The sequence below is a fragment of the Sturnus vulgaris genome, chromosome 29, assembly GCF_052056855.1.
Source record: "Sturnus vulgaris isolate bStuVul1 chromosome 29, bStuVul1.hap1, whole genome shotgun sequence".
Classification (NCBI taxonomy): Eukaryota; Metazoa; Chordata; class Aves; order Passeriformes; family Sturnidae; genus Sturnus; species Sturnus vulgaris.
In genome coordinates, this window is record NC_142271.1 from 3,462,054 (window position 1) to 3,488,921 (window position 26,868).

Here is a 26,868-nt window from a genome sequence, read left to right on the forward strand (position 1 = left end):
TCCCCTCGAGGGGAGCGTCACGACACGGCGGGCGCGGGCTGGGGGGCGGCTCCCCGTGACTCGGAGCTGGGGGAGGACAGCGCTGTTCCCATCCCTGACGAGCGGTCCCAGAGTCCCTGCGGGGTGGGAGAGAACACCCCCGAACGAGCCCGCCCCGGCACCCACATGTGGCTCTTAAATAGAAGGATGTGGCTTCTTGGAGAGTCCCTGCTCCCCAGCACCTGTGGAAGAGGTTTGGGGTGCATCAGTTGGAGCAGGGATCTGTCCTGGAGATTTAGGGAAGGTTCTGAGGGGGGTTGTGGAGCTGTAACCCGTGTTTCACCTCCTGCACGAGGTGATGGGAGGCCGATGCACAGGAACTGCTTGCTCAGGCTGTGCCACACCTTTACATGTGGGGCAGGAGGGGACAGTCCCCGCCTCAGCTGTGTGTGTGTGTGGATATAGGACAAGGATTGCTCCAGACACCTTTTCACCATGCTCTGGGCCGGAGGAATCCCCCGTGCCGGGTCCGTTCTGCTGCACGGCTGCAGTGAGTGCGGCTTCCACGGGAAGGCACTGCTGGCCTTTGCTGGAGGTGCTGAGCCCAGCTCTGGGACCCAGCGCCGGCGCAGGAGCGTGGGCTGGGGTCTGCGGCAGCCGGGGGTCCCCGGGGCTGGCAGCTCCTGCGGGACCTGGCCCTGGCCGAACCTGGCTCCGATCCTGGCTGCACAGGTTCCTCCAGATTGTGTTTCACTATTCCCCCGTGCTGAGTCCCCCTCCCCTCAAACATCATCTCCCAAAGCCCTGCTGGGGTGCTCTCTGTCCCTGGGACCCACAGCCATCTCCTCTCCTTCCCCACTGCTGAGCCCCCTTGAAGCTGAGTGATGCATTCGCTTCCATCTCCCCCTTGTCCCAGGGGACAGGGATTTGTTGGACTGTGCTATAACCAGTGCCCAGGAGAACCTCGAGCCCTTTGCCCGGGGCTCGGGGAGCTGTGGGAGAGACAAAAAGCAAGGAAAAAAAATATAATAAATGTTTTGAATATTGTGCAGTGAAATGGGGCTGGAGCCTCTGCTGAGCTCTGCAAAAGCAGGGAAACAGGAAGGAGCTCCGAATGGATTGACAGCATCCAAACTGGGAGCAGAAAGGAGCTGGGGGGACTGGAGGGGTTTGAGGGGTGGCTGCTGGCAGGTGCATGAGCCTGTGGTATGTGAGAGGTGGTGGATGTGACTGGGATGGATCTGGATGGGATCCAGGGTGCTGCTGGGGGAGCTGCTCCCTCCTGGGATGACTTTTGCTGGCGCAAAGATGCAGCCACGAGGATGGGGAACCTCTTGGGATGCTGCTGCACAGTGTAGGATCCTTCCTCCCTCTCCCCGAACCCTTCTGTGACTTTTCCAAAAGCCATTTTCTGGCACGGGGGGGGTCACACCGACACTGTGTGTGTGGCCCCTCCCAGCACAGCCCCTCACTGCGGCACCCGATCAATGACCAACATAATTACTCCTGCAAAGGCAAATCCGTGCTGGCCTCGGCTGCTTGGTTGCACTCCAAGGAAGACAGTGTTTCCTTGCAAGGATGAGGCCATGAATATTTTATGTCCGAGGAGGATATTTCTTTCAGGAGGTTGTTGCATGAATTATGGAAAAGTTGGGAGGAGAAGACGGGTGCTGCTCGCTGCGCTGGCACCGCGGGGCTTTACCTCGGGTTCCTTTCCCTGGGTGCTGGGCAAGGTGTGCCCCTCACTCCCCACCACAGCAGCAATCAGAGCGTGTTGGAGGAGCCTCTGGTGCAAATCCATCCCAGTTTGGGGCAGTTTGTGTTCTCCGGCAGAGCAGGTTGGTGCACGCAGAGTGAACGGGGCAGTTTTGGCACGGGGTTGGATGTGGGATGGGTGCTCAGCTGGAGGTTTGTGAGGGGGGTACTGCAGCTTCCCTGGGCACCTGGAGGGGACAAGCAAGGAACGGAGCCTTCCCTGCCTTCCCCCATCTCATTATGCCTGAATGGATGCTTGAGATGCTGGTGCTTGGTGCTGGGCCCACCCAGCATCCCGTGGCTTTCCAGTGCCTGTCCCTCACCAGAGCCGGTGCTGCTGCTCCCCTGTCCCTTCTGCCCTGTGCCCTGCCCATGTCCTGCATCCCAGATGCTGCTGCCACCTTGTTCCAGCATGGCTGGTTGGGAAAAACGCGGGGGTTGTCTTCCATGCCATCCCTGCCTTCCGTGTTAGTTAATGTGTAAAGATTTTCCTCTAATTGTCCTGTGGGTGCAGAGGGAGTGTGTGCTGCCTGGCCGTCACAGTTAATTTTACCACCAAATGTTCTCTCTCCTTCCCTATTCTCCCTTTTTTTTTTTTTTTTTTTTTTGAGATTTAAAGAAAACATTTCCAGCTGCTCACGATCCCTGTGGGTGGATAAAAATCCCCTCCTGCACCCAAATGGAAACGCAGACAGAGCTGTCTGTCCCTCTTTCCTTTGCCAGTGCTGGGTTTGAGGGACAGGGTTGTGCCTTTGGGATGTTGCACTGGGGACAGGGGGACACCTCTGGCTTTAAAGACAGAATTGATGGAAGAACAGGAAGGTTGGTCCATGGGAGCAGGGTGGCACCACTGGGACCCCGGTGCCTCTGGGGTGCTGGTTTGGGGGCAGGTCCTGCTCTCTCTGAAGCATCAGCACAAAAAGCTGCTGATGGTGCAGGATGAGGGATTTCCAAGAGAACATTGTGCCTCAGCTTTTCATGTTTCTGTATTATTTAAACCCCAAATCTGGAGTTATCACTGCCCAAAATAACCTCTGGCCACTCAGCACATCCCTGGGCCTGAGCCCTTTCCTTCTCTTCTATAAAGCAACAACTTCTAACTGGGATGGGAGCAGTTCACCAGTTGCACTGAGTGGATCAGACTGGAGGGCACACCCCGCAGCCGCCCTCGTGTTTTCCTGTCAGCAGCAGAGTGGGATGCAGGGCTGGGCTCCAAGGCTCCCAAATCCTCTGTTCCTTCCCTGGAGCAGCAGCTGCAGGAGGGAGGCAGGACATGGCCCAGAGCATGGAGCTGACAAAACTCCCTGTTTTTAGAGATGCTGGAACCACCTCAGGGTTGGTCCTGCAGCAAAGAAATCTTCTTCTTTACTGGGGGCTGGGGCTGGCAGGGTCCATCGCTGTGCTGAGCTGTGCTGGCCTCTGCTTTGCTCTGCTCCTGGGGGTGTCCCCGTGTCGCCCTGCCCGGGCTGGTGTCTCCTCAGACTCTCTCGCCATTAGGTGGAAGTGTTGTAGAGGAGAAGAGCGGCGGTGCTGCCGACTCCGTGCACCACCAGTGGCCACAGCCAGGCGCGGGTCCTTTGTCCCCGTGTCGCGGCAGCAGTGAGGTGCAGAGGGGAATTTTTAGGCTGGATACACCCAAGAAAGAGGAATAACCCCCCGAGAAAGGCTCTGAGGCTGCAGCAAGAGGAGGTTTGGCAGGAGAGAGGCATTGCCTCAATGGCAGTGTGCTCCATCCCCTCGCTGCTGCCATGGGGGAAAAGCCCAGGAGCCCAGGAAATGTCCCCCTTGGTGGCCTCTGAGAGGCAGCGCTGGTCCTGTGGTGTCACCTGGGGTTTCTCTGGGGGTCCCTCATCAGCTGGGGGATGTGGGTGCCTGGCAGGACCCTGGGCTGCAGGAAAGCCTCTGGTGGGAGTTTGGCACCTCCAAAGCAGGTGAAAGGCTGCCAGGGAGCTGCCAGGGAGCTGGCACAGCTGCAGGAGCCTTCCTCACCAGGAGGAGGAGGAGGAGTTGTCATCACTCCCAGCCTGCAGCCGAATCATCCCTCCTTCATTGCTAATTCCTCCCTGCAAGCCCGGATGGGCTTTTTCTTTTTTTTTTTTTCTCAGCATTTCTTTAAAATGCAACTTTTCCCATCAAGATCTGTTAGTCATGAGGCGTATAATGAGTTTTATATATATTTAAGTGGTCTGACATTCGGCATCCCATTATCCCCACTCCTCGAGAGAGGCACGGACCTGATGTGTGAATGTCAAGCCCATGCGAGCACAGGCAGTGCCGTTCCTGCTCTCCAAAGATCCAAATCTATTACCCACGTTCGTGTGCTGGGGTGTGTGGGAGTCTCTTTCTTTGGGAAAGAAATCCAAGACTGCTTTTTTTTTTTGTTTTTTTTTTTTTTTTACCTCCTTGGCCTATTATTTAGGTGATTTTGGAGGGGCCGAGCTGGACTGTTCTGGTTTTGTTGTGCAGTTTTGTTTGTCCCTTTGGTAACTGCCCAGCTCAGGGTGAGCTGATGGCTGTTTGCAGCAGCTCATGCAATTCCTGCTGGAAAATGTCTGTGGGGGCTGAGCCGGGGTCACCCCACTCATTCCCTGCCAACTTCCACAGAGACTTTTCCCATCCCTGTCCTCTTGCTATGGCTCTGCCTGACGTCAGTGAAAATCTTCCCTTTGCTGCAAAATCCCTGAGGAGCAGGACAAAAGTGTCATCACGGCTCTTCTTTCTTTCTTTCTTTTTCTCCTTAAATCCTTCTGCTCTTTTCTTTTCTTCTGACCTGTTCTTTTATTTCTTCCTGCTCCACCAGCACTGCAGGACCCGTGTCCCTGTGCTGCTGCTCCTCCCGGCCACGTTTCTCCCTCAGACAATTGGGACACCGGAAAAACATCCCCAGCCACCCCCACCCCTTACCCTGAAAACTTATTTTTCTTTAAATACACATGAAAATAGCTCTTGCCAGGCCTCATACTTTTTAATTGTGTAGATATTACAGCTAATTACGGTTCTATTAATATTTCACTTTGAATTAAAGATTTATTTTCCGCACCCTTCTATCCAGGAGGGAATTGAATCCACAACCAAGGCGATTGCAGCCCCCAGATGAAAAGGGCCGGGTGTGATTCCTGAGCCTCCATCTCTTTGACAGGAGTGACCCATGAGGAGGAAGGAGGAGGTGGTGGCTCAGCCATAAATTATTCAAAGCCCTTTTGCAGAGCTGAGCCGGAATGTCCAGTCCATAAGATGCGGTTTCAAGTTTTCCTATATTAAAAAAAAAAAAAAAAAAATCAAATTGCAAGCAGTTGTGTCTCCTGGATGGCGCTTGGTGGCCTCAGCCAGTGGACACGGTGACCTTCCCAGCTGGCCAGGGGCCAGGGCAGGCTGGAGCTGTGAGCCCAGAGCTGGGGACAGCTGTGGGATCAGTGGGCTCAGGGCACGCAGAGCCTCCTGCATGGATCCTGTGAGCCCGGGAGCTCAGGGAAAGGCTGCTGGAGGTGCTGGGGCACCCTGGATGAACACGAGCACAGAGCTGGGAACCAGCTCAGCTCAGGCTGTGGCCCCAGCCCTGCCCTCGGGACTGGCTCAGTTCCTCTGGCTCTGTGCCTGCCGAGGGGATATCGATCCTGGCAACCTTCTCCGTGTCCATTTGCTGATGGCACCGAACTCTCCTGGAGGATTTGATCAGCTCTGACCCAGGCACTGAGCAGGAGCCCTCGCAGCGACCTTTGTGGGGTTTGCAGAGCTGCTCTCGGGGTAACCCCACACATGGGCTGCACCCCTGGAATCACTGGGGTGTCTCCCATCCTACCCACCATCCTCTCACCATGCCATGGCCTTTCCCGTTGTGCCTCAGCTGGATTTCCAAATGTTAATTGGGTTCTGACGTTCCCGGTGGTGACACGAGCACTGTGCTGGTATTTTGGGCTCTGGCTGACGGCTGGCAGAGGGGTGTGAGAAGGGGAGACGTGCAGGCCCTGAGGCTTGGAGAGGAGAAGAGAGGCACTGCCAGCTCAGCCGTGGTGGGAAGAGCATCCTGCAGTCCCTGGGACTCGGGTTCCCAAGACTTTGGGATTATAATTTTCCACACTGGAGCCAGGGCAGCAGTGAAGTATTCCTGAATGAGCTGGCTGCTGGAGTAGCTCAGGTGGTGCTTCAGCCAAAATTCTCTGTAATTTCTCCCAAACACCTTCCCCAAGGGATTCTTTGGGACCTGGGACCCAGGCTGTGAGCAGAGCACCCTTGTTTCTCCTTGAAGGTGAACACGTGTCCTAGAAACCCCCAGGAGCTGAGGGCTTCACCCGATTTGGAGCAGGGACTTTGACCTTAGGGTGCCTCTAAAAGCTACTTTTGGCAAGGGATTTGTGCCTGGCTTATCCTATGGTGTCTGGAGTCACCTCAGGCCTGGCTTGGGGCAGGCAGGGGGTCCTGTCCTCCCAGGGGCTTGGTCTTTATGTCCCCTTCCCGTTGATCACAATGCAGATTTCCTTTTGCTTCAACTCCTGGCATCAGTGCTGCCAAGGCTGAGGCTCGGGGGGTGGTGGGGCTGTGCCCCCCTGCTCTGTCCCACTACAGCAGAGGAACAACAAACACCACAACCACTCTTGTTCTTGCTGTAAACAAAATCCCTGCAACAGCCTGGTCGCTCTGCAGGAGCCGCGCTCTGGGCAGCATCCCGTGAGCACCTGGATCCACGGGAATATTCCAGTGGCAGGAGGGCGGCTGGGCAGCTTTTCAGGAGGTGCATCTCACTGGGGAGGTTGCAGCTCTCTCAAAGGCCCAGCCGGGGCATTGTGCTGGAGCTGGGCAATCCCCAGTTTTGCTTCTGCAAAATCGGCTCCTCTCCATCCTCCTAACCAGGATTTGGGTGGAAAGGAACCTTTTATAAGGGCAACCAGCCCGCTCGGGCCCCAGCTGACCCTCACCAGGGCTGGGATTTCGCTGTTACAAACGAGCAACACAAGTCACCCCGTAGGGAAGGTGAGGCTGGAACTGTGTGTTTGTGGTTCTTGCTTGGTTCTTTGGTGCTGGGAGGGGCAGAGAGCCCTCCCCACAGCCAGACCCCGCTTCGTTTGAGCGGATGGGTCCCCCTAGGAGGGGCTGGGAGCCCTGGCAGCCCCGCATGCCCGCAGGTGAGCGCCAAGGTGTGCCCTAATTGCTCCGGTGACCGAGCAATCACCACCGTGTCATTACCGTGATGGATCGCAGCAGTTAATGTGTCAATGGCCATTACCAGGGGGTTGTGTTTTCTCTGGATTAATGAATCGACACAGCACGACGGGCTCCTCGGAGCCGCGGGGCCCGGCGGGGGGGATTGATGGGGAAAGCAGGCGAGGCAGGAGCCGAGCTCCGCGGGGCGGGGGGCTGGCAGCGCGTTGTGGGAGGGAGAAGAGAAGGGCAACGGCTTGGGGTGACGAGCATCCTCCCTCGTCACTGCTTGCGGGAGCTGCTCTCACCTGGGAAAGGGAATTTGAGGATGGCTGTCACTGCAAGGAGCTGGAGACCCTCAGCAGCCTGGCGGGGAGACCCTTCCGCCAGGAGCCGGGGGTGCGCTGGGGCGGGGGTCCCCGCGCTGCGCTAGTGCTTTAAGAGGCTGGCAAAGCCGGCGGCGGGCTTCCCAGCTCCTCTTCATGCAAAACTTCCCCGGCCCCGGCTCTCCTCCTCCTCCTTTTCCCCCTCCTCCTCCCCCTTCTCCACCTCTTCCTCCTCCTCCTCCTCCTCGCCGCGGCTGCGGTGCGCGGAGCGCGGCGGGTCCCGCCCGGCTGCGGCTCGCTCGGCTCCCGGGCCGGGCCGGGGCTGGGGGGGCCGGGGCCGCCCCCGCCGCACGCCGCAGGGCCCCCCCGGGCTGCCCGCGCCCCCGGGCCGGGGGCGGATCGCCGCACCGGGCACCGGGCGGAGACGGGGCCAGCGGCGCCGCCAACTTGGCACTGCCCGCGGGTAAGTGCGGGAGGCGCGGGGGGAGCATCCCCGGGACGCCCGGTGCCCCCGCACCTTCCCCCGGAGCCGGAGTGCCCCCCGCTCCCCCTCCCTGCAGCCTCGCCTCTCCCCCCCCTCCACAAAGCTCCACCGAATTTTCCGCCTTTCCTTCTTATTTTTGGGTTGGGGGGGCTGCGACAGCGGGGGCTGCAGCCCGGAACCCCCAGCGCTCCCCCCCTCTCGCACTCATTGCATTATTCATTGTTGGGGACTGCGGAGCGCTGTCCCCTCCTCGCCTCGCTGTGTCCCCTCCGGGAGGGGCACGGAGGGCACCCCTTGTCCCGGTCCCCAACCTGCCACCTTTGTCCCCAGAGGTGCCTACTGGCCGGCCAGGGCTCCGGGAGGGGAGCGGGGAGGCTCGTCCGGACGGAGGGGGCTGGCAGGGGTCGGGGCAGGAGGCAGCGGGCAGGGGCGGGTGGCCGTGACCGTGGCCGAGGCGCCGGCGGGGGCTGCCCTCGCCTCGCCGCAGCGGGCAGCGCCCGCAGAGCCGCCGCAGGGCAGGGCAGGGGGGACAGGAGAGCGGCGAAGGGCTCAAGGTGCTTCCCCTGCCAGCTCGGAGGGGCTCTGGGGGATACGACTCTTCCCCGGCGCTGGAGCGACCCCTCGGAGGCAGCGCTGGGCCGGGCAGAGCCGCGCTCCAGCACGGGCTCCGTTTCCTCTCCGGAGCGTTCTCCCGCTCCTTGGCGCTCTCCGGGCGAGCGGATCTGAGGCGCCGGGAGCCGCTGGGGAAGTTGGCAGCCGTGAGAAAAAACCGGAGAACTCTCCCACTGCCTGCCCGGGTGCAGCCCCGGCAGCCCTCCTCCTCCTCCTCCTCCTCCTCCTCCTCCTCCTCCTCCCCTCGGTGTGATGAGTTTGCCGTGCTCTGCCAGCCGGGTGATTTTCCGTGGGCTGCTCCGGCACTGGGGGATGCCCGCTGCCTTCGGCGGCGGCTGCGACGGAGAGGCTGCGGGTGAGTCACTGCCTTTGCCATCGCCATCGCGCTGCAGGTGACCTGTGGCTCGGGGCTCGGCGGGAGTGGCACAGGGCAGGGCTGGCGGTCACCGCAGGAGCCCGCCGGCAGTAGCCGTGTGCCCCGGGCAGGGCTCGGGGAGGGACGGAAGGATGAAGGGAAGGAGCAGAGCTGATCTGTTGAATGCAGCGAGGAGCTCGGGAAAACACCACGAGAACTGCCAAAAGAAAAAGCTCTTTTCCTTCCCTGCCTCTGCGCCCTGTAAGCAGCGTTTATCCGCACCAGGCAGCGGGGGAAGCGCTGGGGGATGCGCTGGGCAAGGCTGTGGCGGGGGGGACAGCTGGGACAAGAGGTTTTTCCCTGTGACCTGTCACCTCTGCGCCGGGAGGCTCGGTCCGATGGGATGTGCAGAGATCCCGCCTGATTTTAGCCAGCCTGGCCGAGCTGGAGGGGCAGTGCCGGAGGCCCTGGTGAGGGAGGTCCCTCTCTGTGATGGCAGAGGGTCCCCAGGGCAGCCCCAGGTGGCTCCAGCTGCCCCAGGCTGGGGGGCTACAGGCAAAGCCCTTCTGAGGACAGCATCAGACACTGGGCTAGGGATGCTGAGCTACACCCCGCGGTGTCGGAGCAGCGTCAAGGGGATTTTCATGTGGGGATCCAAGCTCGAGTGGAGCCATGGCCTGGTCCCACATGCCGGGGGCCATCATCACCCTGTGGAGGAGCCTAACGGCTCCCCAAAAAAGAGCATCACGTGCTTCAACTTTGGCATCAGGCAGGAGGAGGATGGATTTGTCAGCTCAGCCACCCCCTTCCAGCTCTTCCCAGAAAGGCAACGGCTTGAAGAAGTGGCAGGTCCTAATTATAACATACGTGAACCCGCGCCCGCCGCCCTCCCCGGCTTCGCGCCCGCTGCGGGCACCGGCTCTTCCTCCCGGGCGCTGCGTCTCAGGGAGGATTTTCCTCCCTGCAGTTCCCTGGATGGCCCCGCACCGAGCCTGGCTCAGGATGGGGGTCTCTGGAGTCACCGCCGGGGGGGTGTGGGCAGGGGCTGGCAGTGCCAGACCGCAGTGTCGGGGCGTAGGTGTGATGGGAAGCGGGGACACGGCGCGCTGCCGCCGGCACTGCCGGGCACCGGCAGTCAGGCCGCGCTCTCGCTCGGAGCCAGCACCGTCCCAAATTGCAGATGGCGATAAAAAATTAATTGCGGGATTCTGCTGCACGTGGCAGGAGCGGGGACGAGCGGCGGCTCCTTCCCTCCCTTCCAGCCGCTCCTGCTGGAGCTCTGCGCCGGCTGCCGGCGGAGACCTCGCTCCGCCTGCCCGCAAGGTGAGCCGCTGTTCTCTCTCCGTTTGCTCCGGGGCTGGATCCTGCTCGCCTTCCCCCCCTGCCGCGCCATCCCATCCTTCAAAGTGAGGGATTAGCCCTGACCTGCTTGGCAGCGGGAGGGAGACGGAAGGAGAGGGCTTGCTGCAGTTAAGGACATATATAAATACGGTGTGATAAATATTCCCTGGATCTCATCTGCGCCCTACGGGAGCACTTTTGTTTGGACTTCAGCATCCTTCAGGAGATGCTCCGGGGCACTGAGGTGGGTGGTTGTACCCAGCTTTTCCTCACCGTGGGGCTCTGAGCCGGGTGCTGGCAGGACCTTGTTGCAGAGAAGACGAGTTGGTACCTTGGTGATGGGCTTGGGCTTGTGTGAGCGGTGTGATATCGGTTCATGCATCGTTCGAGGGGTTGCTGGGGTGAGGGCTGCGTTTTGGAGCTTGCTGGGGGGGTTTGGATGGCACAATCCGGGGTCTCTGCTCACGGCTGCCTGCTGAGCCGTGGCCTTGCCGGGGTATTGGACCTGAATACTTAAGGTTTTGCTTGTCGGGAAAGAACTTAACCTGGCATCCCCTCCTTCTGTCCACGTCTCAATTCTGCTCTATTTCATGGAGCTTTTGCAATTAAAAAGACCAGGAGCCAAGCAAAGTACCCTGTAGCTGCTTGCTAGCGGGAAGAGTGAGTGTACACTAATTGGGATATTGTGCTGCCTGCTGGCTGGCCCTGCTTGCTGGAGGAAGAGCAGGTGGGGAAAGAAATAGCCTTGATTTTCAAAAAGATGCTGTGGAGCTGGTAGGAGCCAGTGTGGCTTAAGCTGGCACAGCCCTCCCAGTGCCAAGGCTGGGCTGGAGTCTCTGGTGCAGGTGGACCTGGGCTCTTTGGCAGCTGGGGATGTGCAGGTGAGTGCTGGGTGCTCTTGGCTGATTATTGCTGCATCTCCTGGGCTGTGTAACCAGCTCAGCTTCTGCTGGGTTTAACGAGCCCCAGAAAATGCTCTGTCTCTGAACTGGGAGATGATGGATCTGCTGCAGGCAGAGCTCTGGGGAGTGGGGTCTGCTCGGAGAGGGATCTGTCCGGAGTGTCCCATCACAGCCCAGCCCGGGCAGTGCTTGCGGGGACGTGCAGAAGGAGCTGTGGGAAAGAGCCACAGAGGTGATGCCTGGGGTGGCCGGTGGCTCCTCCAGGCACTGGAGAGGGTTTTGCAGCAGGAGATCTCTGTGATGCGGGGGAATTTTTAATCGGTTTGATTTCATGTAGTCACAGAATGGCTCGGGTTGGAAGGGACCTTAACGCTCCTGCAGTTCCAGCCCTTGAAACGGGCAGGGACACCTTCCACTAGACCAGGTCGCCCCAAGGGGGGCTCGCCTGCCCAGCTGAGCCTTCTCCTGTTCCTTCCAGGGCCCTCCGCGGCTGGCGATGCCGATGGCCACCACTAGAGGGGGGCAGGATGCCACCGTGCTGCCCGGCCCCGTGTCCGGGGTGCCGGGACCCGCAGGGCTCTGCCTGTCCTGGGGCAGCAGCACCGAGCACCGGCTCCCTCTGCCCTGGTGCTGCTCAGCCCAGCCTGGCTCGGGCAGGGCATGACCCACGCCCGGGCTCTGGAGGTCTCGGTTTGGTTGGTGCTTGTGCCACCTCCCGGATCCGGATGGGGCTGCGGCACAGCCGGGATGGGGGCGATGGGAAGGCTCTGTCCTCACCCGTGCTGTGCTGGTGCAGATAGGAGAAAGCAGAACTGCTCCTTCCTTTGGGGCTGGGGTAAGCACGATGAGTGATGATCCCATCGTGTTATTCCCACCCTCGGGGTTCCCCTGTGGAGCCGTGCAGGTGGGGCAGGAGCTGTGCAGGTGGGGCAGGAGGGCGGCTGTGGCCCCTCGCTGCCCGGAGCGTGTGGATAAGGGAGTTCTCTGCTCCATGAGCACCTGCTGTGGGCAGGTGTCTTCCAGATGTGCATCGCCCTCCAGATGTGCCCCTGGTGGAGCAGCTGCTTTGGGGAGGTTCAGGCATGGTGGAACCAAGGTCTGGGCTGTGTGGAAGCAGTGACTTGTGTGTGGCTGAGGGCTTGCTGGGGGCAGGTGGAGGGGACAGGGCTGCTCATCTGTCACCCCTTCCTGGGCCGTTTGCAGCAGGGGCTCGTGGGGTAACTCCGGCTCCATCTCCCCCGATGATTCCGTGAGGGTTCCAAACCAGTTCCCTCCTCCTCTCCCCATTATTTGTGCTTTCTTCTTGCCTGCCGTGATATTTTTACCTTCAGTTCGTTCAGATTATATGATCAAAGGAGCCACAAAGGGGAGAGAACAGAGAGGGAAAAAGCTTAAAAGAAGAAAGGGAAAGGCAGCGGGCTCTGGGGGCACTGCCAGCTCAGCGGGAGCAGCCGTGGGCTCTGAGGGTTTTCCTGGGAGCGGGTCCGTGGTGTGAGCATCCCACCTTTGATGGGCAGAAATGTTGCAGCTCCAGGGATGAGGGTGGGAGAGGCGACCTGCTTTTGGCTGGTGCGGGGCTGTGAAGGCGGTTGTGGTGTCGGAGCATCCCTTCATCTCCCCATCCTCATCTTCCTCCCCAGCACGGGCAGAGCCTGACCTGCTCCCAGGCCGTGCCAGGAGCCACATTGCCCTGCTCCGTGCCCACTGGTGATGCGAGGGGTGCTCCTTGCAGAGGAGACAGGACCATGCAGAGGGCTGATCCCTGATCCCCATCCCAGCAGGGCCGCACTCTCCCGCCAGGCTGGGGCGGGGGTTTTGCTGCAGCATTCCCAACCTCCTGCCTTTGGAAGCACGGAGCTGGGCACCGGGTAATTCTGGTTCCTTAAAAGCCCCGGCTGTCAGAATCGCTTTGGAGATGGGCCTTCAAGCGCTGCGGCGGGCGGGCAGGTGCATAATTCATGGAGGTGAGTTGAAGCCAGGGTCCTCCTGGCTGGGATGGCAGCGGAGCGGGAGCACCCTCGGGGCCGGTGAGGTTCGGTCCGGCAGCCGTGGGCTTGGGTGCCGGCTCTGGGCTTGAGCTGAGATTAATTTAAGCCGTTTCCTTGGTCTCACTGTTGCTGCCTGTCCTGCCTGGGGAATGCATTTGCCTGCTCGGCTCCGCGCTGCTTTCGGTGCCTGCATTAATCATGCGCTGCTCTCAGCATCCATCAGCGGCTGCTGGGAGGCGGCAGGGATGGGCACGAGGGGGAACCTGTGTCGGGGGGAAACTGAGGCAGGGGCTGTCTGCTGGGCCGGGGGCAGCTCAGGTGCTGTCGATATCGGCTGCTGGAAGCTGTCGATAACGGAAGCAGCTGCTGGTTCAGGAATCCATGGCCTGAAGGGAGAGCGGCGGGAGCGCCGTGCTTTGGGTTGTGACTCGGATTCAGAACGCTGGGTTTTGGCGGAGCTGAGGATGCAGAGCTCAGTTTGTGGGGCTCAAGACAAGTGGGCTGTGGAAGGTGACTGCAAAACTCGTTGGGAAAAAGTAGAGGTGTTTTAGGATAGGCAGGGATCAGGGTGTGTGTGGGGTTTGCCCCACTCTGAGCACTTGAGTGTTGGGACTTGTGCCACCCTTGCAGTTCCCTTAAGAAGGGACAGGGTCTCAGGGCCCCCTCCAAGCTGGTCACTGACCTGTCCTGCTCTGTGGGGCACGGTGTCCCTGAAGCCCTGACTGGCCCCTCTGCCCGGATGCAATTTGGGCTAAGCCAAAACCCCTGTCATGAATCAAAGACCCAGTGAATCCCAAATCTATTTTTTGCAATAATCCCCGGTGCTAATTTCCGCAGCTCCCTGATGAAAGCTGGAATAGCCGACGTCCTCTTCCTGCTCCTGCTTAATTTTCTCTCTCCCCGTTTCCCCTGTCCCTCCAAGGTCTCCGGAGGAAGGACCCGAAGCTTTGCGTGGGCTCCTGTCTCTGCTGCTGTCTCTCCTCCCTGGTGTAGCCATGCAGACCCCGGCACCTTCCTGCATCCCGACCTCCCGCTGCTCCTTCGGGGCCGGCAGCACCGTCGGGAGCCGCTGACGGTGCCGGAGCGGGATCCCTGCGGAGCCATGCCGCCCTCCCGGCCCAGCCCGGCCCCCTGAGCGCCGCGTTCCCGGCCCGAGCTCTGCCCCAGCACGGCCTTGGCGATGAGCGGGGGTCACTTTTGCATGGAGCGTTTGTCCTTCTGCCTCCTCCTGAGTGCCTGGAGCTGGGGGTGGGCTCCCGGGGGTGCTGCCAAGCCCAAAGGCCAGGGCTACCCGCACATGAACTCCATCCGCATCGACGGGGACATCACGCTCGGGGGGCTCTTCCCCGTGCACGGCCGGGGCGCCGAGGGCAAAGCCTGCGGGGAGCTGAAGAAGGAGAAGGGCATCCATCGCCTGGAGGCCATGCTCTTCGCCCTGGACCGCATCAACAACGACCCCGACCTGCTGCCCAACATCACGCTGGGCGCCCGCATCCTGGACACGTGCTCGCGGGACACGCACGCCCTGGAGCAGTCTCTGACCTTCGTGCAGGCTCTCATCGAGAAGGACAGCACCGAGGTGCGCTGTGTCAGCGGGGGGCCCCCCATCATCACCAAGCCAGAGCGGGTGGTCGGTGTCATCGGCGCCTCGGGCAGTTCCGTGTCCATCATGGTGGCCAACATCCTGCGGCTCTTCAAGGTAGGGCTGGGCCAGGTGAAGAGAACCCCTCGGCAAAACCCCTGCAGGTGCTTTGGTGGCGTTTCTCCACAAGTGCCTCTTCCTCCACAGCTGGGGGGAGGCAGAGCTGGTGTTGTTCAAAATGCTTCTCCTGCCTCCCCCAGGTCCCTGGGGATCCCTTCCTCCATCCCCCTGCAGTGACGACACTCGGAGCAGGAGGATTTCTGTCTCATCTCCCCCGGCTTTGTGGCGCTGGATGGGAGGTGGGCTGAGGGTGGGTTTGCTGCTGGTTCTGGGGGATGCTCTGTCAGGGGTGTGGTTATACCCCAAAATGTAAATTCCACCTGAGCCAGGTGGCTGGAGGCTGCGATGGCCCATGGCAGGGGACAGCTCTCCTCCAGCCTGGGGACATCAGCCAGACTGGGGACACTTGTCCTGTGTCAGCAACACCAGGGTGCTCAGGATGTGATGGGATGAGTAGGACTCTCTCTCTTGCTCTCTGCCAGCCGCAGGAATGCTGAGGAGCTGTTAATTCCTTCCCCTCTTGCTGTACATTTATTTATCCACAACCACGTCCCTGGGCTGCAGAGTGTGTGAACAAGGGTTGCTCTGCAGAAATGAGGGAGAAATGTAAATATTCTGCACCTTCAGTGGCAATGGGGGCCCCATCCCATCTTGGCCTTCTCCCAGCACCCTGAAACGTGTGTGTTCTGCAGGATTGGTGCTGTTTCCCCCTCTCTCTTCCCCCTCCTCTTCCTCTGCCAGCCCAGCGTGCTGAGAGCTGGGTCCCCTCCTGGGAGGGCTGGAAGCTGTTAGTGAAGACGGAAAAACCAGATCGCTGATGGAGTTTGATTTTTCTGGGTCCCTTTTTTTTAAAAAATGTGTTAATGTTCCAGGCGACGAGTGAGAGGGCTATTCAATAATTAAAATAATATAAATTAGAGGGAGTGGGAGGAACTTAAAAGCTATTTGCCAAGACAAAAAAGATTGAATACTTGCTCTGGAGAGGAGGAGGGATGCTGGCAGTGTGGAAGGAGACAGGAGAGTGACAGTCAGAATAGTCAGGGGCAAGTGAAGTCTTTCTAGGTTCTTTTTTTTTTTTCCCTCACCATTCTCTTCCAGTTTAGTCCTTGGGCAGCCCTGCCCCAACTGAGCAGCCAGGCACTGGTGCTGCTGCTGGTGCACTCTGAACCCCAGAAGCTTTAATCCAGAGCTGATCCCAGCCCAACGGGACAGGGAAGAAATGCAAGTGGGGAGATGAGCAGGTAGAGGATGGAGAAAACCCCTTGGGAGAGGAGAATAAGGAAAATTTCAGCCTTTCCTAGACAGCAGTGAATCCCAGTGTGGGGGTTGGTGCCCTCCTCAGTGGTCCCAGCACAGAGACACCATTCCCATGGGATTGGGATCTCTTCCCACCCGTCTGGGCACAGCCATTCCTGCAGCAGGCAGGGCTGGGGGTTTGGGGATTCTGGAGTCTCTTCCCCCTGCCACGACCCGAGTGCTGCTGCTGCTCTTTGTTATTCAAACACTGCTTTTATGGCAGGGACATGCTTAAAATGAGAATAAGGCGACTTCCATTTCACGCCGCCGCTGACCTTTAAGCGCGGGTGACTCTGCTCCGAGGTTCAGCAAAGTGTTGGCTGCCTCGGGCACAGGCAGCTGCCTCTGCCCATTCCCTGGGGCATGGCACTGGCTGGAACTCTGCTCCTGCTTGGCCCCGTGTTGCTGTGTCACTCCCGTCCCCCTCGGTGCTCCTCCAGCACGGGGATGCTGGCGGAAAGTGCTGGGAGCTGGGACAGGGACCCTCCCTGCGGGGTGTTCCAAGTGTTCGGAAGTGCTCAAGTGGTTCTTGAGGAGGGTTCCAGAACATCTGGAAAGGCTCCAGAACATCTGGGTTATCCAGCAAGAAGCATGGAATGAATTAAAGTCCACCAAGGCGAGGAGTCTGCACGAGTCCTGCAGAGCCCTGGCTGGGAGCGGGGCACAGCAGCCCCCCCAGTTTTCCCCCTTCTCTCCTGTGACCATGAGCACGCTGCAGGTGGCTGTGCCTGTCTCAAAATGATGCTTTCCCTGCTGTTGTCCCTTTGTAGCATCCCACACTCCCTCCTGTGCTCCATCCCCTGCACAGCCCTCCCCGCTAGGCTGGCCTTGCTCCTCCCTGCCAGGGCTTTTGTTGCTCCTGCACTACATAAATAAATAACGGGTCCTTCGTTAGCTGCCGCCTCCTAATTAAAGCTGTACATCAGTGGAACAACTTGCAGATGCGGCATCCTCTGTCCAAGCCGGTTTCATTACTCCTCGTCGCTCTGCCTGCAGAAAATCCTTTCCCCAAATCCGTGTGATAGCATCTCTGTGGCGTCACTGCCAGAGCGCTCTGGCACGTTCCAGCTCCTTCCCACCCCTTGCTGCTGCCTCTCCAGCCCCAGCTCTACCCACCACAGCGGTGACGGTGTCAAGGAAACCAGGATTCCTCCTGCAAATGGGATCCCCTAAAAGCTGCTTTGGGATCTGAGATGCGTTTTTTGTCCCCACCCAGAAAGAGCTGTGCCAAGGTGGGGTGAGCAGCCAGAGGCTGGGTTTGACACGTGCCAGGCACTTTGAGGCGATTGTTTCCTGCGAGTGCAGCCGCTCTCTGCAGCGCAGGGCTGTTGTACAACATGAATAATTCACCTGAGGACGGCGCTGCCCGCGCTGCAGCCGCGCACTCTGCACCTGCAGACCCGCGATGCCTGGGGCTGGCAGGGGCAGAGCTGGGGCAGCCCTTGATTCTGAGCCCCCCTGGCAGTGCTGAGCCCCCCTGGCCCGTGTCGAGGTGCCCCGAGGCTGTGGGGGCAGTGGGGTGGAGCCATGCAGGACACGCTTCCCCGCTCAGCAGGTAAATAACCTTCACCGAGCGGGAAGGTGGCCGGGGGACGCTCTGATTAATCACCCGCTGCTGCCGCTTCAATTCCTTGCTCTTCACTTATCGAAACAAATCGAGGCTGCCTGGCTCCCCTTGGGCTGCCCCCAGCCGTGAGGGGTCCCTGGGCATGGCTTGTTGAGGAGTGGGATGGGTAGTGGCAGATCTGGGATCAAGGACAGCATCCTCTTGTGCACCTGCTGTACTTCCTGGAGTTTTATTTCTGTCTTTTCCCTCTCCAGGGAGATGCTGAGGGCTGGATCCCGGGCCTGACCCCGTGCCCAGGGAAGGGGCAGCAGGATGGGGCTGCAGCTCCTTCCATCCCGACGCCGAGTCCCGAGCAGCCCCGCTCAGCCCCTCGCTGCTCCAGCCCCTGCGGTGCTTAACGCTCTCCCTAATTAAAAGCTGCCATCCAAATGGCTCGATGATGGAAATTCTAATTAAATCAATTCCATCTTGTCGGCGAACCAGGGGTTTGCATAAGATATGCATGAAATTAATAATTATAGGGAGGGAATTAGCTGCTCCCGACCCTGTTTCTGGTATGGGGAGGTTGATGCAGGAGCCCCCGCTCGTGGGGTGCTCCTGACCAGTGTGCCCAGCTCTGGCTCTGCCGTGGTTTTGGGGTTTTCTGGTTGGTTTTTGGTTGGTTTTTGGATCTTCCTTCCTGCCTGCTCAGTCTGATGTTGACATCAATGGTTTAAGCCTGAGCTGGGATGTGCTGAAATCTCCACCTTTGCCTAATTCTTCTCAATCTGAGGGGATTCTGTCTCTCGCTGGTGGAGAAAACACCACAGCAGCTCCCGAGCCACATTAATGATGGCTGATGATGGAAGGTACCAAATGCAGCTTTCCCAGTGCATTTGAAGTCAGTCACAGCAGTCCATTGACCCTGACAACACCCCCACCTCCCACCTCTCTCTTACCCCAAGGGATGTTTCTCCAGGCTCGGGGTGCTTCTGGGTGATGGTTTTTGATTCAAAACAAGACAAGGAAGGGGATCCCCCTGCCCTGGGGTCACTCCCCACTCTTGATGGGACAAGGAACTCTTGGGGTGCAGGAGAGCTACTGATTTCCTCAACAGTGCTTGTCCCAGGCTGGAGAGAGCCAGACAAGAGACCACCAGTGCCCAACTTTGCAACTGAGAGATGTTTCCTGCTCCCTCTTCCCATCCTTCTTTCTAAGAACCTTGAATTCCCTGCCTGCATTTTACTTTTATGTACCTAAAAGGACTTTTGTCTTTTATCTGAGAAAATAGCTGGTGCCAGGAGTTGGGCTATCAAAAAGGCAGAGGGGGGGAAAGGCAGAAGAAATCTATGAAATGGTCATTTGGGAACTGGTATTTTATTTTCACTTTCATCCAAGGCAGAGGAGTGAGAGAAAAAAGCCCTTTCCTTTTGTTTATTAAAATACAGCTTCCAGTCCGTAGCCTGAGGATCAACAGGTATTTTCTGGGCTTTGTTTTCCGGCTGAGGCTGGAGCAGGATGGGCAGGCCAGGGTTTAATTGCAGGCTGTTGGAACTTGGGTGGGATGGTGGTGGCATGGGGAATAGCTGGGATGTCTCCATCACCAGTGCCCTGTGCAAGAGGTTGAACCAAAACTCTTGGCAGGGGAAAAATAATTTTGAGATCATTTTGGGAGCATCCCTGCTCCCACATCCCCTTTGACTGTGCTGTGGCCATCCTGCAGGTTTGGCAGGGAAGAGGAGGGATTGTGCAGGGAGCAGCCCCCCTGCTCCCCCCGGGATGAGCGATTGCCAGGCGAGCTCCTCACCTGCTGAGCAGAATTTTAATGGAGCCTCAGGCACCGGGCTCCAGTCAGAGATCCCCAACGAGCAGATCAGAGCCCCTCGGAACGGAGCACAAAGCAGATTGTCACGGGGAGTAATCCTATTTGTGCCTTGATAAAGATTCCTTCCTCTCCCTCTCCCACTCCTGCTCCATCTCTCCCTTTTTTCATCTCCTGTTTCGCAGGCAGGTAGAAGGGTGGCTGCTCCTTTCCAGGGGCCTTTTAGCATTCAGGTGCAGTCGTGGGTTTATAACACCAGAATCGCATTTAATAGAGAGAGGCAGGAGTGGGAGAGGGGAAATCACAGAGAAATAAAGGAGGAACTGGGAGATGCAGGACTGGAGGAGGATGGAGTGGGGCCAGGAGGGTTGGGACACCCAGGAGGGTCCATGGGGTGGCCCTGGTGCACATCTGATCCCTGGGATGCAGCTCTCTCCTGGGCTCCCAGTGAGTTGGCTGGGGCTTATCACACCAACTCGGATTCCCACAGCTGGTGGGGAGAACCTGGGCTTGATAATTTAATAAGCCTTTTCCATCTTTAAGATAAATGAGAATGTGTGGTGCATTTTGGAGATGGAAAGTGCTGTGTAAGTGTTAAACATTGCCTGATCCCGTGGTGCTAAATCATTCCAATGTGCTGGGAGAGGTGCAGGGCTCTGGTTAATTTAAGGGGCTTATTTAGGGCTCGGCCGGGGGGGGCAGGATGGGTTGGATCTGTCCTTCCTGGGAGGAAGCCAAAGGGAGATCCTGGCAGTGCTGGCTAAGACAGAATTATGATTTTTTTCCTTTGGTCTCTCCTGCACTGGATGCTGCAGAAGCCCTTTTGGGGTCCTCCTGAGCTGCAGGTGGTCCCCAAGCCCCGATGTCCCCTGGAGCACCTGATAGTGGCACATGCTCCACCAACCCTGTGCTCATCCTCAGTTCCCACCTCCCTCTGCCCCAGAGCAGGGTTTTGGGAGCGTGGCCATGGCTGTGGAGTGGAGATCATCCCCTCCTTGCCCTGAATCTGTGCCTTTCCCTGCTCCACCCCAGATCCCCCAGATCAGCTACGCCTCCACGGCGCCGGACCTGAGTGACAACAGCCGCTACGACTTCTTCTCCCGTGTCGTCCCCTCGGACACCTACCAGGCCCAGGCCATGGTGGACATTGTCAAAGCCCTCAAGTGGAATTACGTCTCCACCTTGGCCTCCGAGGGCAGCTATGGTGAAAGCGGGGTGGAGGCCTTCATCCAGAAGTCCAGGGAGGATGGTGAGTGGATCTCTCACGGGGTGGGAGTAGCTGAGACGGGAGGAGAAAAGGATGGGATGGAGGAGTGTGTCTGGTTGGACTCCTTGGGCTGAGGTGGGATGAGGATGAGGTGATGGATTGGTGTGGTTTGGGGGATGGCTCCGGAGCAGTGTGGGTTTTGGGGCTGCCCAAACAAGGATCCAAGTTTTCCAGAAAAGCTTAGGACCAGCAGTCCTGGTCTCCAAAATCTTGATCTCCAATCCAAAACTCTGCAGGGCAGGCTGCTTTTGGGAAGCATCTCGAGATCCCATTCCCTGCTCCCCAGCTCCACCGAGCTCTGTCTCACCCCCCCCTCTGTGCCTGAGCCACGGCGCTGGGTGCCTTCCAGAAGACAAGACTTTTACAAATACTCCCAGATTTTAATAGAAAATCAAGTTGGCACCACCACGAGCTGCACCCAATTTTAGTAGAATTATCCCCCAGGGCAGGTGCTTTAATTTGTCTATGGGCTTTGGACAGGCGGAAAGTCCGTGCTCAGCAAAACTCTTTGGGAGGATTTGTCTGGAGGCAGAAAGCGTTTTGCTGACGGGAGCTCTGGGATGCTTAGGGGGGATTAGCGGCCTTGGGAGCAGCGCAGGAGCTTTTGGGGACCCAAAATTAACCCCAGGATGGGCGAGGAGCCTTGGCAATCGCTGCTGTGAGTGCTGCTACCACAAACTCGGAGCTGCTCCAGGACCCCACGGAGGGGCTGGCACAGCACTGGGGTCCCTCCTGGCTCTGGCATCACCTCAGCCCCCCAGCACGGGGTGGGACAGGAGCTAAAGGATGTTTTTTGAGACAGTTAAACCCCTGCAGGGCACAGGCTGCTGCTTATTACAGGCTTAAGTGTGTCTGAATGGCACATTAGGTTCTGGCAAAGTCGGTGGGACACCGGCCTATCTGGAGCCAGTCAAACTGTGTTATGGCCTTATAAATGGATAAAGGGAATAAAAACTTCGAGGTGATGAGCTCCTAATCAAAGCCCTATAAATAGGAGCAGCCTTAATTCCGTCTCTCTCGTGCGCTCCCTGGCACAGGAGCCGGCTGTGCTTTTAGTATGCAGAGAAACCCATCTGGGGATCCATCCTGGGAGCTGCTCTTCAGGATTTTCACTTGAAAAGTGGAATATTTTTCACGGGGCAGTGGCTTCGCAAGGAGCAGCGCGTGGGGATGCTCTGAGTGGCGGCTGCAGGGCTGTGTGGAGCTGCAGGTGATGCAAAGGGGCTGTGCTGGGTGTGTGTAACAGTGCCTGGGGAGGGGCTGGGGGATGCTCTGCTGCCCCATCCATGGGTGCAGCCCCCCGGGGAATCCGTTCACGGTTCAAACCCACTCTCCTCCTCCTCCACTAAGCACCAGTAAGGAGTGCTGGTTGTGACTGGTGGTCCTGCTGCAGCATGAGCTCTTTTCCTTGGAGATACCTGTGGTTACCAGGAGCTCCTCTAACCAGATGTTAACGATCTGACAGCGTAATTGCAGAGTAAAGGAGTGCACAGGGAGCCGAAACAGCCCCGTGTTAATCCGGGGCTGCTGCAGTCCTGTAATTTGGGTATCCACATAACCTGGCGATTATGTGCATTAGTGATAATTTAGTTATCAAAAAGCAGATTTCCACGGTGCCTGCAGTGTGAGGGCAGCCCGTGTGGTGCCAGTGGTGATGCTGTGTCCCTGACACGCTGCAGGATGGAGATTTAGATTTGTGGGAGCTGTCTGTGTGGGGGCCTGGGTGGGCTCTGAGCTGCTCCCTGGAGCATCTCCCTTGGGAGCAAGTGTGGGGTGTCAGCCACACTGCTTTGCCCATGGAAGTAGGGTCACAGCCATCAATAATGGTGAGGCTGGACCAAAACCATGCTTTTAAATTTTCTTTCCTTTATTTTATGTATTTAAACCCCCCCCGAGCTGTGCCATCTGTGGTGGCAATGCCAGGCTGGAGGAAGAGCCAGGCTCTGCCCACTTCACCTCTCTGTCTTCCCCTGTGCAAAGGGCTCTGCTGGCACCAAACACTTTTACACAAGCACAGATCCATTGGGAGGGAGGGAAGGATCTGTGTCCTCTGTGGGATATTCCCTGGCTCTCAGTTGCATTTCTCCAGCAGCCTGAAGGATCCTGTGATTTGTTGCTGCTTCCAGGAGCCTCCAGCCCGTCAGAGGGACGGACAGAGCTGCGAGCTGAGCGAGGATGTGGCCTGTGCCAGGGGCTGGCCAGCTGTTGGTCAAGAGCTGGAGCTCCCCCGTGGGGGTGTTTATGCTGGGGGAACAGGCAGGAACAGCCCCAGCCCCATCCCCAGCCCCCACTCTGGCTCTGCCCAAGGGTTCCTCACGCACCCAGCTCAGGGTGAGCAGCTCCCGCTCTCCTCCCCACAGCGCTCCGCTTCATTTCTCATGCCAAGCCTGAGCCTTCAGAGTCGGGTTTTATTTCCATCAGGCAATAATGCTCATTGCTGTCGTTAGCAGCTCGCACTCAAGCTGTTTGCTTTCTGATGCATTATCAACTTGACCTTCAGTTTCAATTTTTAGCAGAGCCTCACGTTGAAGCTTCTCAGCGCAGTGGAAAATGGTTCTGCTTGAGGCACAAAGCGACCTCCGACAGCGATGCAGGGAGGAAACTCGCCCTGCAGATGGGTTTTTCTTGCAGCTGGGGCTGGCCCTGGGCTACCACGACAGACTGACCTGGGTGGCTGTTACATCTTTATTCATTTATCTTTTTATCTTTATCCATATTTGCAGTTGCTCTGGTGATGATGCTGTTGGCCCCTGGAGGTTGCTGGTGGCTGCACTGGTGGCTGGAGAGTCCTTATTTGTTAGAGTGCTGCTGTTTGGTTTTTAGCATTGCAGAGATGTTCAGTCTGCAAAGGATGTGTTTTCTTCAGCAATTTTTAAGTGTTTGAAGTGCATCCTGCTCCCAAAATCCATCCTACTTCCCCAGAGCATCCTGCACTGGCAGTGGCTGTTAGCTGGATTTCCACTGCACACCGAGGTGCAGGGCAGGGCCAGCATGGAGGTGTCCCTGCTGTCCCCACCTCCAGCCCCTCTGTCCAGCATTTCCCCACGCCCCTGACCCGTGGCATCATTTTGGTGGTTGGACAGACCCACCCAGCACCCTCTGGCTCTGCATCATTGAGGTCTCTGCTGTCTCCAAGCTCTTGGGGATGAGGCCTGGGAGGGATGTTTGTAACAGAGCTGGTGTGTGCCAAACTTGGCTCTGTGCAGAGGGGAATATTCCCAGCCCAACACGGGACCCCTTAGTTGTGTACCTGGATCAATTTTGCTGCCATTTCCCCCCCTCTATTGTTTCATCCTTCACTAAGTTTTCCATATTTTTAGTTAAGAGCCTGATGTATGTTTGTGATGCATTTGCTCATCCCCATGTGACATCCCTGGCTGTCTCTTTCTGGTTCCAGCCGGGTTCATTACTCGCGGTGGCTGCACCAGGAGGTCGCCCCCAAAAAGCCACTCCCAAATCTTGAGGCAGGAGAATTTGACTGCGGCTTTTCCATCTCACCACGCACAGGAGAGGGCGCAGATCTCTGTCCCTGATGGCTTCTCCTTAATCAGTTCATTCCTCGAGGCTTTGAAGTGACACAGACAATGAGTCCCGGAGCAGGGGAGCAGCCCACCGCTCCCAGTAAGGCTCTGGGCTCGGGAATCTCATGGGAAGGCTGGAGTTAGGAGTGGGAATGCCATCAGTGCTGGGCTGTGCAGAGCCCGGGGTGCCCAGGACTGCTCGGGCTGGGGGGAACATCCACATCGCTGTGCCCAGCACGGCTGAGCGGGGTCCTTGCTGTTCCCCTTCCCCAGTCCTTGCTGTTTCCCTTCCTTGGTCCCTGTTTCACCCCTTCCCCGGTCCCTGTTTCACCCCTTCCCCGGTCCCTGTTTCACCCCTTCCCCGGTCCCTGCTTTTCCCCTTCCCCGGTCCCTGCTTGCCGCAAGCTTGCCCGGCTCTGCGGGAGCCCTGGCAGAACCCCCCTGAGCCACGGGCTAATTAAGCACCGGCAATCAAGAGGGGGAACCGGAGTGGCTGCGCTCCCACCGAGCCGTAATGGTGGACATTAAACCCTGACCCGTGTTTGACAACAGGAGTTTCCCCCAGCGGCATCGGGAGAGTCCCCGGGGCCCTGGAGATGCCGGGAGAGGCGAGATCCCACCGGGATGGGAGGGATACGGCCACGAGCCTGAGGATGAGCAGGCGGCACTGGAAGGGGAGGTTTGGAAGGGGGCTCAGGTTGGCTTTTCCAGGCTGGTTTTTGCCGCTGGTGTCCTGTGCCACCAGTGACAAAATGCACGGGATCTCCTCTGAGCATCCTCTCACTGCTTGGCCCCAAATTGCCTTCAGCAGCTGCCTGTGGGATGTTTCCCCCATCCCCAATATTCCTGCTCCTCTTTAGTCCTTTCCCAAGCTGGAGGAGGAGGAGAGGGGTCCCCACGCCTCACCTGCTGCCTTGTCCCAGAGTCACACCTTGTCCCAGGTCAGGGAGCAGTGCTGTGCCATCCTACTGGAACAGAGAGAGTGGTCGCCTCCTCTCCATCGCTGCCACCTCCTCACTTGGATTCCTGGCTTCAGACGAGTGTTTTGACTAAATGGATTTTTGTGCTAAGACAGTGGGAACATCACTTGGCAAATCCCCTTTGCCTGTGGTGCTGGGGGTGTGGATAGTGCAGGTGCTGAGACACAGCTCCCCAAAGCGCACAGCCCCTGACACCCTGGACGTTTTGCTGTTGGTGATTATGCTTTCATTAATTAAGAAGATAAAAACACTGTCAGCATCTGCTGTGGGAAGCAGGGGCTCCCCGGCCCTGCAGGCTGTCACCTGGAGGAGCTGCGTTCCTCGTTAGTTTGATTTAACGAAGCAGCCGAGTAACATCACGGTCATTTCTGAGCTGCCATCGATTTAACCTCTTTTCTTGGTTATTTATGGGCTCATCTCCTGCGCCACGTGTGCAGGGAGCTGTTCCCTAGCACGAGTGCCTGGTGGCACTCAGGTGTGTGGCCGTGCCAGCCCCCAGCTCGCCTGTGGCTCTCGCCTGGCCCTGCCAGGGCTTTTGGAAAGCTCTCAGTGTTTGCAAACTGCTGCTTTTGTTGGATTTTCTCCATTGATTGCCATGGAAACTGTAATTAAGCTGCACGGTGGCCCCTGGCAGTGTGCTGTGACACCCCGGCCTGGCTGGGGGCTGGGTGGTGACCAGGGTGAGTGTCCCCAGGCTGGGACATTCCTGTCCTGCTGGCGCTGCCGGCTGCTGCCCGCCTCGCCTGGCTGATCTGTCTGTTTATCCAACTCCCTCCTCTCCATCCATCTGGCTCCCCATATGGGAAAAAACCAGCAAATTGGCCCAATTTCTAACCACAGGAAAATAACCCCCCAAAAAAACCCTGGAAAGCCCCGGCCAAGTGAGTACAGGGTGGGGATGCTGTGCCCCCCTCCCTGCAGCCCTCCCTGCCTGCTCAACACCCAGCACATCGCCCTGCTCTTGGGTTTTGGCTGCAAGGGGCCAAATTTTCCCAGTTTTCCTGCAGCCCCAGGTAGGGAGTGAAGTCTCCTGGAGCCTGTGCCCATCCTGTCTTGACCTGCTCCTCTCCAGGGCCATGCTCTGGGAGTCTCTCCCAGCCCTGGGTGGTAATTTCGCTGACCTTTGCTTAAGCTGTGATCTGTTAGTGGCAGGAGGCATCAGCCGTGTCATTTACTATGCAAATCGGGACCATCAATTACATCCAGAAGGTCCCACAATGTTTAATTTTCACTCCCATCTCTCTATTGGCATCTGCAGAAGTGCAGGAGCAGGAGGGCTGTGACATTTTGGGGCTGGAGGTTGAGAGCCCAGCAGTGAAGTGTGGGGACTCTTCCAATTGTCTCCTTTAATTTTAATTACCTGCTTTTGCAATGGCTCCTTGGAAAGCTGAGCTGGAACTTGGCCAGTGCCATAGGCATGGGAATAAACCCCTCTGCAAGGCCTGGCTGCTCCGTGAAGAGCTTGTCTGCTCTTCCCTGGGATGGTTTTGCCAGGGTTTGACCATTCTGTGTGCAGAACTCATTGCAAATCCTGGGCTGGGGAGGGGCTCGTGCTTGGAACTGTCTGGAAAATTCTCGCTGAGCTGCTGGGATGGGACTGTGTGTCTGTCCTGGAGACATTTGGAGTGTGATGTGGTGGTGGCTGAAGGTGACAGGTACCAGAGGATTGGGTGACAGGCAGAGAGGAGCTGCAGAGATACAGGGTGGGAGGAAATGTGGTGCAGAAGGGCTGAGCTGGGGGAAGAAGAGGGGTGAGGGCAGTGACCTGGGAGAGGAAGGGTGAGGGGAGGGCTGGGGGACATGTCCCAGGGGTCTGGGTGGTGGCCAGGAGGTCTGGGATGAGGAGATGGTGAAGT

The 26,868-nt window shown here is 58.2% G+C and overlaps 2 protein-coding genes across 2 annotated transcripts in view; both read left to right on the plus strand.

Annotated features, from left to right (window-relative positions):
• The first annotated feature begins 6,802 nt into the window (after positions 1 to 6,802).
• Positions 6,803 to 14,017, plus strand: LOC148220932 (uncharacterized). The gene is made up of 5 exons (XM_088180202.1): positions 6,803 to 6,854; positions 7,169 to 7,269; positions 7,556 to 7,659; positions 8,135 to 8,647; positions 13,801 to 14,017. Exons 1-5 carry the CDS (start codon positions 6,803 to 6,805, stop codon positions 13,949 to 13,951), a joined length of 921 nt encoding a protein of 306 aa, XP_088036328.1. The 3' UTR covers positions 13,952 to 14,017.
• Positions 14,018 to 14,043: 26 nt separating this feature from the next.
• Positions 14,044 to 26,868, plus strand: part of GRM4 (glutamate metabotropic receptor 4) — a 28,316-nt gene continuing 15,491 nt past the window's right edge. The window contains exons 1-2 of the mRNA XM_014872615.2: positions 14,044 to 14,577; positions 20,277 to 20,493. Of these exons, the coding sequence (XP_014728101.1) occupies positions 14,059 to 14,577; positions 20,277 to 20,493 (736 nt within the window). The 5' untranslated portion in view covers positions 14,044 to 14,058. The remainder of the gene's footprint in view (positions 14,578 to 20,276; positions 20,494 to 26,868) is intronic.

What these genes read in the sequence shown, in the direction of transcription:
- LOC148220932 (XM_088180202.1), top strand. Translation starts at nt 6,803, where the DNA reads ATGGGTCCCCCTAGGAGGGGCTGGGAGCCCTGGCAGCCCCGCATGCCC. An exon ending in GCAGCCCCGCATGCCCGCAG is followed by an intron (nt 6,855 to 7,168) that starts GTGAGCGCCAAG and finishes TGCTTGCGGGAG; the next exon opens with CTGCTCTCACCTGGGAAAGG. An exon ending in CTGCGACGGAGAGGCTGCGG is followed by an intron (nt 8,648 to 13,800) that starts GTGAGTCACTGC and finishes TGTCCCTCCAAG; the next exon opens with GTCTCCGGAGGAAGGACCCG.